This window comes from Piliocolobus tephrosceles, chromosome 9, assembly GCF_002776525.5.
Source record: "Piliocolobus tephrosceles isolate RC106 chromosome 9, ASM277652v3, whole genome shotgun sequence".
Taxonomy (NCBI): domain Eukaryota; kingdom Metazoa; phylum Chordata; class Mammalia; order Primates; family Cercopithecidae; genus Piliocolobus; species Piliocolobus tephrosceles.
Genome location: NC_045442.1, coordinates 39902939 through 39915366, shown reverse-complemented (window position 1 = coordinate 39915366; position 12428 = coordinate 39902939). Strand labels below are relative to the sequence as shown.

Genomic DNA, 12428 nt, shown 5'->3' with positions numbered 1-12428 from the left:
CAAAAATTAGCCAGGCTTGGTGTTGCACTCCTGTGGTCCCAGCTACTTGGGAAGTTGAGGTGGGAGGATTGCTGGAGCCAGGGAGGCGGAGGTTGCAGTGAGCCGAGATCATGCCACTGCACTCCAGCCTGGGTGACAAAGCGAGACTTTGTCAAAGAACAAAAACAAAAAACTGGAAAAACCTCACAAAGTGTGTTCAAAATTTTTAAACTTTCTACTTGAAAAACACAGATTGATATGATCTGGATGTGATTTTAAGACTGCTTATGCTGATTAATTAATTCCTCTAAGAAAGGCTTTATTGTTTAATTACATTTCTTAAATCCATATGAGCTGAGTGGTGGTATTATGGCTGCTCGCCAGAATATGGTTATTATGTCATTATGTGACCTGGGACCTATGCTGAGAGGTCACCCAGTGTGTGGAAAAGGGTACTGAACCAGGGGTCTTGGGCCTTGTGACCTCAAGGAAAGCGTTTAGTAGCCTTCTGGGCCTCAGTTTCCTCTTCTGTCAAGTAGATCTTACCTGCTTTACTACTTTCATAGAGTTGTTCTAAAGACCAAATAAGATAATCCAGGCAGGAGTCTATGACATGTAGGCTATTATGAAGGCAAAGGAAAAAATCCTCCCCTCTCCTCCCACAGCCCCTTTTCTTACTGAATTAATAAATGCACAGCCCTTGGGGGAGGGTATAGACGGATCAGGCACATCCCTGTGTCCACCTCCACCAAAATTCTAGGGGAAAATGCCTGGCTTCTTAGGAAAATGCTTCCCTAAAAAAAGAGGAGAAACCTCAAATGTTCCCATGGAACTGGGGCAGAGGGCAAATTCTGCACCACCTCTGCACAAACCCACGGGCTGACTGCTTGGCAGGTCTGCAGGGTCCAGATCACTGATCTGTGGCTCAGAGTAACAAGGTCATTTGGACAGTACATTGGTTTCACAAACCCCTCCATGATGCTGCTGCTGTTGTGAGGATAGTTGTCACTTCCAACTCATATTATTGCAGACTCTAGGCTACATGTAGTTATAGGGACAAGAAAGTCCACAGCTCCTCCACGCCCCACAGCAACTGCTCCAGGCAGACTTGCTGCAAGGAGCAGAGGCCCCTTGGTCACCACAGGTAAAGGGGACAGCGTTTTGACTGACCTGGGAAGCTTACCATGTGCAACCCTGGCTACATATGAGTCACCTAGGGAGCTTTTCAGTAACCCAGGTGACACCCCAGGTTTAGAATTTAACCGGAATCCGCGAGAGTGGGAACCAAGCATCAGTATTTTTAATGCTGTCCAGGTGATTCCAAGAGCAAGCAGCATTCAGAAGCATTGGCTCAGGTTCCAACACAGATCTAGGTATCTTTCCCATACCAGTCTTCAAAAAACTTCCCTTGGTGAGGTCTCCACGACCATTCTGCACTCTCCCAAGCATTCTTTGCACATACTTTTACCTACCATGGATTCAACTCAACCCTAAGGCATCCTTTATCCTTTAGCTTCTCTACCAGGTGGCTGCATTTCTCAGTCGGCCAATTACAGATCCTCATCAAGGGTCTCATCTTAGCCCAACTCACCTTTTTAAACCAGGCTACTTGGGCCATGGGATGCTGGTTGATTTAGAGACTGGCTACCCTGTGGAAAGGGACAGAGGTTGTGTAGTGTAAAACACGGCCACCCTGGTCTGCCCCAGTTCTGTTTTTTGTGTAGGTGGAGTGGGTTGGGCACAGTTTCCCTTAATAGAGACTGTGGAATACTTTAACATATGTGTTTCAATAACAAATTATAATAATGAAATCAAACATATTTAGAAGAATCCATACAAATTAAGGGTCAGAGTTTCATCCTCTGTATAGAATATGATGTAGGAGTCTTTTTAAGTATACGTAGGATAATAAAATGGATAGCCCACTCAACTATCTTTAGAATGTATGTCTAATTTTATACATCTTTTTCCATAGAAACTACAATTGAATTTAGAATTAAGAGATTATGGTATTCATTATTATCTTAGCCAGAGGGTGTTTTTTTTAGCTTTTATAAGAAACTTTTAAATTGAAGTATAATATACGTAAAGAAAAAGTGCACATGTTATAAATGTACATCTCAATGACTTTTTACAAAGTGAATACCCTTGTAACCAGCACCCAGGTCAAGAAATTCAGTATTATCATTACCCCAAATGATGCCCCTTGTGTTCCCTTCCAGTTGCTCCTTGCCTCCAAGGGTAACCACTCTCCTGATTCTAGCAGCAATACATTAGCTTTTGTACTTTATATAAGTACAATCATATAGGATGTACTTTATTGTGTTTTGGCTCCTTTCCTCGAGTATTCATCCATAGTTTTGCATATGTATTTGTAGTTCTCACCAGAGGTTTTAGTCCTTGAAATGTAGCTCAACAAACATTATTCCGCCAGGAACTGTGCTCGGGGCTGGGGACACAAAAACAAATAAGGGCAAATTCCTGCTGTAAGAAATATTTAATCCAGTAATTTGGTAAGGATCAGAATTTAATGTAAAGTGAATTCCTCTTTGTTCAACAAATATTTATTCAATGTCTACTATAGGACAGGTGCTGTATCACAGGTGCTAGGGATAAGAAATGAACAAGCAGACAAAAAATCTAGCAGAAATCCTCTCTTTTCTTCCCGTGACATGCATGGGCAAGTTCTGCCCACTGATACTCATTTCCCACTCTGTCCTGCATCTGATTTAACATAAAGGGAAGTAGCAATGGAAACTATTTCTTCCGGCAGCTTGGAGTATGAGATTATGAAGTCCATGGTCCATGGGCCATTTTTCAAATCAGTGAGTGTGAGAGGTATAATATTTGTATATACCAATTTCTGCCTTATTCCATTCTCTCCACCACTGATGCTGCCTGTACTGAATGCAATGGAAGTCTGGAACCTAAGGAAGCCTTTGGATGTTAGCTTACCCTGGAGTCAAGCTGAGGAATCTTCTTGATTTCCAGAACTATGAAGTGAGAAGAGACACAATTGCCAAAGCTGTGATGGAAATCATACAGCTTTGAATTTGTTTTAGTAACATGGAATTCTAACATGTATCACTATTCATTAGTGCTGGCTTTTCAGAACCTAGTGAATTACCTGGGTACAAAGCCATGACATTAGAGGCATAAGGGATTAGAAGACAATCCAACACCACTCTAGGATTGATAGTTTAGGAAGAAATGCAAGAAATCTCTCCTTTTGTTTGGTTGGTTCATTCCTATCCCCCATTCTCCGCATTTTTATGAAAAATTTTAAGTATATGTAAATGTAAAGAAAATAGTAAAATTCACTTTTATGTATCCATCTTTCAGCTTCAAAAATTATCGACTCATGCCAATTCTTCTCTAACCCCTTGCTGTCCCCCTCCTCTGATTATTTGACGCAATCCCAGATGACAAACAGATGACTCATAAATGTTCAGAAAGTGAGATCTCCTAGTTTTAATTCCTCTAGTTCACAGGTTCAGAGGTGAATTCAGTGAGCTAGTTTGTGGTAGTTATATTTAATCCCCGGTTTCAAAGTAAAAGTGATAAGCTTTACTAACAGAATTACTATTATTATTATTACATTATGACATAATATATTGTTGTACAGTTTAGCCTAAAACTACCTCTTTTAAGCCTCTCATTCAGTTCTCCAAGGAGTTCAACAGGGTGTGGGATGGCTGATTGATGTTCTTTTTCATCAGCAATTTCAAAACCAAATCCTTGTGGATTTTGAAATTGCAAATATATTTGTCCAAGTAAAAGCTTCAACTATTCAGTGATAAAATGGGTCTAAGACTCTTCCCGAACCTCATGTTTCCCATTTTCAGTCTGTTTGCAAAGGAGGAGGCTGGTTGGTGTTCATGGAGCCAGTGTCAACTGCCTGTCTTTTATGAGATATCACAGCACAACTGGGCATGCAGCTTAATTTTTTTTAGGTTTCCCAGGCTCAAAACCCCAAGCACCATTGTTTTTGCCAGTCAGAACACTCCAGAGGCTTCTAGAACAAGTAGAAAAGATTGTTAGTGCCTTTGTCATGAAAATATGTAAAATCTTGCTTTGTCTGCTTTGGCTGCTCTGATTGTATCTCAAAATGTCACCCAGGGCAGGTGGCAGTCATTGTGAGGAGTGGGGCACCAGGCACCCCTTGATGAGCCTTTGATGAGGAGATGATTAGGAGTAAAAAAATGCTGCATAGATTATCTGCATAACTAACACTGTAGCAGACAGCCATGCAGGCATTTTTCTGTATACAATTCCCACTCATTTTTCTGAGAGATAAAAGCAGCCAAGATTGACAATCTGTCAGTTTCACCATTTTCATTGTGTACTTTTTCTGGGCAGGTTATTCACATCGAACTCCTTTGATGTGATCAGTGATGATGCTTTTATTGGTCTTCCACATCTAGAGTATTTGTAAGTAAAAAATCTTTTTTAAAACATGATGATTCAGGACAAGTACTCTCAAGTTCCTATAACTGTTTGACAAAAAATATTATAACTTATTGCAGATTCATAGAAAACAACAACATCAAGTCAATTTCAAGACATACTTTCCGGGGACTAAAGTCTTTAATTCACTTGTAAGTATGAATATTGCTATTACGTTTTAAGCTTGCTAATGGACAATGCAGTTTGATCACCTGTGGTTAATGCACCTACTTTATGAGTGTCCATAAAAATTTAAGAAACCCAAATGATTTCTCTCCATGCACACTTGCCATCTTTCCCTGTCATCTGTCAGAGGGTGTTCAAGAAATTGATTACTATTAATATTTGTATCCTAAACCAACCATAATTAGAAAAGCAATCTAATGCAGGGAAATTGTGTGCCTGAAATAACTTTCTTTATTATCTACATCATTACTTGCTTCATGGATCATTATGGGTTGACTATGTAATTTGATATCAGCTTTTCTTTTTCCTCTATAAGCCCTCACTTTATATACATTTAAACATAATATAGCCACAGACAATGTCTTCATTAGTACCCGATCAACTTGTTTCTCAGTGAAATATTTAATTATTCAATTGGTGATTACAGCTAACAGCAGTTGTTCTTAACAGGGAACGATTTTGTCTCCCAGGGAACATTTGGCAGTATCTAGAGACATGTTTGGTTGTCACAACTGGGGGATGTAACTGGCATCTAGTGGGTAAAAGGCAGGGATTCTTCTAAACATCTACTGCATAGGACAGCCCCTCACAATAAAGAATTATCCAGCCTAAAGTGGCATCGTGGGCAGGTTGAGAACCCCTGAACAACATGACCCAAACAACTTGTTTCTTCTAGCCTCCCTCACCCTCTACAGACAGACACATTCGCACACACACACACATGCAGGCACACACGTGCATGCACACGTACATGCACACTCTTACATACGCACAGATTATTTTAAGGAAACTAGAAACACATAGAAAGAAAAGGCACTAACATTTACATCACTTTTCATTTAATCCTCTCAATAATCCTGCCAAACAGGCACAATAATCCCCATTTCAGAAATGAGGAAATAGTCTTGGAGGGGATAGATGCCTCACGAGCTGATCAGTTATGGAATTATGAGAACATCTACTTAACAGTTGAATTGCAGTTACGCTTCATCCTTTCAACAGCTGTTTCTCAACCTACCTAATAGGTATCTTATCAGTTCTAGATACAGATGCAAGAGATCCAAGTGTCATAGTCATTCTGTCAAGTTTAACTTGTTCTCTCATCATGCTTCATTCCCAGCTCTGCTCTAGGCCCTAGGACGCAGCAGGGAACAAAGGAGACAAAAATTCCTGTCCTTTGACTGAGCCTGATTTCCAGCGTATCCATGCGGTTGTCCCTCTGCCTCCACCAGGCCCTTTTCTCTCCTGTTGCTTGTTTTGTAGCAAAGAGAAGCTAATGACCAGATATGTTTTACAAAATCATACCTTTCAAGGCTTCTGTGTAGAGTTATCATAATAAAAAAACAGTGTTTGCAATACTACTCTTCATGTCAATGACATGATATGATTCTAAGATGGCTGTTTACAGAATAAATGTTATGCAGTTTTGTCACAGAGCCTAACACTGCCAAACCTCATTTTTCAGACAAAATTAAACAAAAGAAGCAAACATATGGAAGGAGAAATGGAAGTTCATGACCTCAACTTGAAATCCACTAGATTTACATACATCCCAACCCACATGGCCTCTGTCCAATGCTTAGCATCATGAGAGCTGTAGGGAGGATGTAGGACTCAGGTGTCCTTTTGAGGAATCCAGCTATAAGCTTCACCTGCCCAATTCAATTCAGCTGTGTCTCCTCTCCAGCCTAAAAGCCTGTGGTTTCCCTCAGGCTCCATGCACAGAACAAGAAAAAATGTTTCCCTGTCTTGGAAGGAAGGAAGGAGGGAAGGAAGGAAGGGAGGGAGAAGGGGAGGGGAGGGAAGGAAGGGAGGAGAGAGGAAAGGAGGGAGGAAGAAAGAAAAAGAGGAAGGAAGATGAGAGGAGAGAGGAAGGGAAGGGAGAGGAAGAAGGGAAGGGGAAGAGGAAAAAGGCAAATAAAAAAGTCTGTTTGACATCCTAGTGTAGGACACCCATTTTGTTTAGTGGAGCCTATTATGTTTATCAAATGAAAAAGGAATTTAAATGTGGGTCTTAATGATGCCCTTTCTTTAGCTGTATGGAGCCCATAAGAGAGAGAGACTGGTACAGAATACACTTAATATCCAGAAAATTTCAGGTTCAAGGAACACCAAGGGCAGCCCTCAAAGAGAGGCAAGACTCTTACAGGCAGTGAGAGAGAAGTCCCACCTCTCTGAGCTGGTGCTGGAGGTGGGAAGGTGTTATGAGGGAACAGGGGTTAAGGCTGGCTAAATGAATATGACCCTTGGGTCTCTTGCATCTTTAGCTAACACTTATTAGGTTGACTCATATGGCATTGCCAATGTTAGGCTATTTTTTATCTACAAAAATGGCAATGCCATATGGTTCATCTTAAATAGTTTCTAGGATGTGACACATGCTTTACAAGGAGTAGGGCCTACAAAGATGAGTAAGATCTAGTCCCACCTTAGAGAAGCTCAGGCTAGCAAGAGAAATTGGACAAATATTTTCTCACTGAGGGCCTTTATCCCCAAGTTATGTTCCCCTTTCGAATGATGCTATTCTTCATTTTACAATTCCTTCCTTCCATTCTTCCTTCTTTCTTTCCTTTCTTTCTTCCTTCCTTCTTTTATTCCTTCCTTCTTTCCTTTCTGTCTTTCAAGGAGAGATGGAGTAGGGAGGATCTGAAACCCAAATTTCCCTCTGCCGACTCAATAAGTCAGATTCATTTTCCATTATTTATGGCTTATTAATAAATCTGGCATTTGTCTGAGCCATTAGTTTCCTTTTTAAGACATTAGGCTTCAAAGTGCACTTTTCTCCACCTCAGATCAATCCTTCCCAATCAAGGCAAACATTTGAGCTGTGAGGAATTAGCACCTCACCCTCTAATCTGTATGCGCTGCAGGAAGAGGTTACAAAGCTTTCTCATATTCTTGGCTTCATCATAGTCTCCTGATGACCCCATGAAAGAGACAGGGCAGTAGCACTACGTTCATAGACAAATGAGCAAGTGGAGGTACACCATGAGTTTAAGCTGCTCCCCAGTTACTAAGTGGTAAAGCCAGATGTCTCCCACAGTCTTTGATGAGATGTCCGGTGCTATCTCCACTGTGTCAGTTAGAGCAGGACCAGATAGCTTTTATTGAGCTGGCTGGATCCTTCCATGGGACATGATTTGAGGAGGAAATACGACTAGAGAAGAAAGAAAAGATCCTGAAAACAGGAGCCCTACCCACATACTTCATCTCAAAATGCAGATAGTTGGGATTAGACGTATACTTTCAGGTCCAGCTGGTTCCCACTCTGGCCTAACATTAAAGCCACTCCCTTACCTATGCATTTATATAAATTTAGTTCATGCCTAAAGGAACAACATACTTTCTCACCTTCTTATACGGAGATGTCAGTAGATTTCTCTTCTAAGAGACATTTACAGACAACTTAAAAGTTATTATAGGCCAGGCGTAGTGGCTCACGCCTGTAATCCCAGCACTTTGGGAGGCCAAGATGGGCGGATCATGAGGTCAGGAGATCGAGACCATCCTGGTTAACACGGTGAAAACCAGTCTCTACTAAAAAAATACAAAAAATTAGCCAGGTGTGGTGGTGGGCACCTGTAGTCCCAGTTACTCAGGAGGCTGAGGCGGGAGAATGACAGGAACCCGGGAGGTGGAACTTGCAGTGAGCTGAGATAGCGCCATTTGCACTCCAGCCTGGTCAAAAGAGTGAGACTCCATCTCAAAGAAAAAATAAAAATAAAAATAAACAAATAAATAAAAATAAAAAAGTTATTATATATACCCGGCTATCAGGCAAGATCCCCCCTCCCCTGCAAATTAACCCTTAAAACTCTACAAATTCACCCTTAAAAAGAGAGAGAGACTTCTTAAAGTTAAGTCCTTTCAAAGCCTGTCAAATCCTGAGATTCTCAATTACTTTATTTTGAATCATTGTCCTAATGTTATGCATGTTTCACTTTAATGTTTGAATGGTTTGTATATTTTAGCAATCGTTTGTATATTTAAATTTTTCTGATAAATATATGTTATTTTGGTAATCAGGAAAACATGAATAAAAAATTAGTTTATGAATAAAAATTAGTTTATGGCCAATGATGACAAAATCTTCAAACATTATGTATTAGCTTCTAGTAATACCCACGAGTCTTTAATAATGATTGCTTTGTGTGCCATGTAAGTGTCACTGTGGATAAGGCCCAGTGGAACCAGCATTGTTTGCATGCATATATATAAATATTTGGAGAAAATTACCATCAGTCTATATGTATTGTAGAGTATCCAATGGTTGCTCAGCACTGAGGGCGTACAAAGAACTATATAACAGTCCCCAAACTCGGGATGCTTGCGTGTTCCCAATCAGTTGCACAGGATGCTTTGTTTTAGCCTTCACGTTGCCATGTATTTAAAGAGGTAGTGCAATGTAGCAGCTAAGAGGGTGATCTCTGCCACCAGACTGCCTGGGTTCAACTCTCTCTCTGCCAGCTCAATAGGTCAAGTTTATTTTCCATTATTTACTGCTTATTAATAAAGCTGGCATTTATCAGACCCATTGGTTTCCTTTTTAAGGCTTTAGGCTTCAAAGTGCACTTTTCTCCACCTCAGATCAATTCCTCAGCTTTGCACCTTAACAGCTGTGGAATTTGGGGCAGGCCATTTAGCTTCACTATGCTACAGCCTGGGCATGTAAAATGGGGTTATAATAATAATCTTTTAAAATAGGATGTGGAATAACAAGGCAATTAAGAGTATTAGTGCCTAAGGTCTTGAGATTAAGTGAGTTAATATATGCAAAGCGCTTAGAACAGGGCCTGGTATGTAGTAAGCACCACTGTGTAGGAATAAACTAAAATTCACTGCATAACCTCCATTAGTCCTGAATCAGGATTCTAAATGGTAGAGTGTATATCCCCTTTAAACACTTTCTATGAAATTAAAGTAACTGCACTTGCACCGCCGCAGGCTCAGAGAGACACAAACCCAAGCTGAGAATCTGCATTGCAGAGGGACTGGGTGCACCCCAGATGGCTGTGGGCGATGCTCTCTTAGCAGAAGAGCCCGGTGGCACTGAAACAAATGTGGTGTTTGAGCCAGTCTGGTTGCCTCCGAGAGAAGACTTTCCAGTGGCTTCCACCGTCATAATTGGAGGTTTTCTTGGGTAGACGATGAAAACACCAAAGGGCAGGAAATGGTCATCATTTCTGTCAAGAAGGAATGGCCATCTGCCTTTGAGAACACTTGACCTTACTAAGCCAGTTTCAAGGTAACTAGACGTTGAGCTGTGCAATATCTCAGTTGTTTTAAAGAATGTTTCTTAGGTAAACTGTGAATCAGGACCTAGAGAATGGTACTTAGTTGAAGGCACACTTTAAAGAGCCTCCACATTGCCTTGGGATTTCTACCACAGTGGGGCTGTGGGGAGGGAGGGTCCTTCCTGAAGGAGTCCACACCAGCTGGTGGGGACTGCACTAGTCACTCACGGGGCTTTGAGCTTTCTCCCTCAGTGCCTTGGCACAGGGGGCCTCGAAGGAGCATCCTCTGCTCTTTTCTTTGCCTAGATATGTACACTTCCTCTCATCTACTCCAGCCTGCCTCATTCGTTCATTCATTTAAAAGTGTCTATCATGCCTGTAATCCCAGCACTTTGGGAGGCCAAGGCGGGCAGATCATTTGAGGTCAGGAGTTCGAGACCAGACTGGCCAACATGATGAAACCCCACCTCTACTAAAAACACATAAAGTAGCCGGGTATGGTGGCACGTGCATGTAATCCCAGCTACTTAAGAGGCTGAAGCAGGAGAATTGCTTGAACCAGGGAGGCAGAAGTTGCAGTGGGCTGAGATAGCGCCACTGCATTCCAGCCTGGGTGACAGAGTGAGACTCCATCTCAAAATAAATAAATACATAAGTAAATAAAAGTATCTGTTGAGGGCTTACTTTGTGCCGGGCACTATGCTAGACCTACAGATAATGGAAAGAGAACCATCCTTCCAGTGCTCACTGCAGAATTATCCTAGAAATAAAGGAACATTGATTAAATGTTTCCTCAAGTTTCTAATTGACTGTGTCTTCATCCCTGTCCCAATCAGCTCCACCCCACCCCAGTCGGATATTCTGGTGCGACCCAGTGCGACCTCCATCTCCTGGAAAAGCCTGTTGTCAAACACACTGACCCCTAAGTATGTGGCCTAAAGTATCACCTATCCTAGTGTCATCTATTAATTTTAAAGATGAAGCCATAAGCCTCTCAGTGAAAATGACAAAGATGTGATTTAAGAGCAAGAATAGAACTTGGAGATCGTTCTGACCCAGTGATCATTAACTTTATAGAAAAGGGAACAGCCAGAGCTCAAACTCAGATATCCACTTCCCTGTTCACATCACCCCTGTACTCTGTGGCTGAGTTCTGGGCCCTAAAGTGAGTCTGACTGGCAAGGGGTCAGCTTCGGCCAACGCAGGAGCCTGGTACTCTTTAAACCATACCATATAGAAAGTCTTTTTCCTGACAACTCTGGTGGCTACCTGGGACTCCTTACCTCTCTGTCCTTCATAATTTTTCTTCCTCCTATTCCTAAGAATCAAGAATTCTTATATCTAGTATTAAAATTCAGCTCTGTTTAACCCTCACCCTTGGCTAACAGATCTTTGCAGTGGAAGGAGGGTCCCCTACCGCAATTCAGGGTGACACTCTCTCAGGTCATGACACTCTAGAGGTAAGAGAAGGAGTAGACACCCTGGGGGGCAGGACTAGCAACATGGCTTTCCAGAATCCCTTGCTTTTGATGGGCTCTGCATTAATGGCCGGAAGAAAACATGACTAAATCTTAACAGTGGTTACTTCTCCTATGATAATTATTATTTCTCTTCTTTTTTAAAAAATAATTTTTGCACTTTCCAGTTTTTCTTGAAGCGAAGAAATAATTATTATTACATATATATGTGCATATGTAGTATGTGTATGTATGTGTGTATGTGTATACGTGTATCAGTAAAAGTAAAAGATGGAACTTTTAAGAATACCAAGGCATAGGATTTTCCTTACTAAGAGAGGCAGAAAGAATAGATGATCTCAGCTTCCTGAAGTGAATATTTTAAAGTGTTTAGATATTTAATATCACTGTTTAATGACTATAACATCAAAGAAAAAGATTAGTTTTGTGGTCTTAACACATAAGGTTTAAAAATTTACCTGCAGATACAGTTTTTCCTGGAATCCATTACAAAGATATGTATATAAAAATATTAGTAACTACATGTGCTAATTCTCACAATAAGTGAAATTCATACCCTTTACTCAGTTTTGCAGATGTCAAAACAGAAACCCAGAGAGGTTAAATTAAGTTGGCTAAGGACACATTCCAAAGGGTGATGACGTTCAAATTTAATCCCTGGTGGATTTGGATGAAGTTGGCACTTAAACCACTACACTACACTAAGTGATGCAGGAAAGAATAGCTACAACCAGTTTTACAAACACGTAGCACATATAGCAACGAGAGCTTCTGTTGAGGAAAAGTTAATAATAATATTAAGTCACTACTCTGTGAAGCTGGGAGTGGGATGAAGGCAGAACTGCAAAAATTTTATCCAGGTATTTTGCTCTCTGGTAGCAAAACTCAATGCAGAGGTGGAATCTGAAGAATCAAATAATCCTAATATCAACTCTAAAATAACCTTAACTCTAACCCACAAAGTGCTATCTCAGTCTCTCTAGCTGTTTAAATTCCCTGATAAACATCAGATCTCATTCTATTTACCCTGTTTTTATGATTAAATGCTGAGGAGGTTTCAGGGAGCGTCGCGTGACTTGCCCTTTTTTTTCCTGGTGCCCCTGGT

General features: G+C 40.9%; 1 protein-coding gene across 3 annotated transcripts in view; it reads left to right on the top strand.

The window, feature by feature from the left end:
- The window catches only part of LGI1 (leucine rich glioma inactivated 1), a 39501-nt gene that overhangs the window by 15061 nt on the left and 12012 nt on the right, over positions 1 to 12428 (top strand). For 2 of the 3 annotated variants that reach the window (XM_023226292.1, XM_023226290.1), the window contains exons 3-4: positions 4339 to 4410; positions 4506 to 4577. The exons of the other annotated variant lie outside the window; for it this stretch is intronic. In XM_023226292.1, coding sequence (XP_023082060.1) covers positions 4339 to 4410; positions 4506 to 4577 — 144 coding nt within the window. The remainder of the gene's footprint in view (positions 1 to 4338; positions 4411 to 4505; positions 4578 to 12428) is intronic. 3 annotated transcript variants of the gene reach the window in all.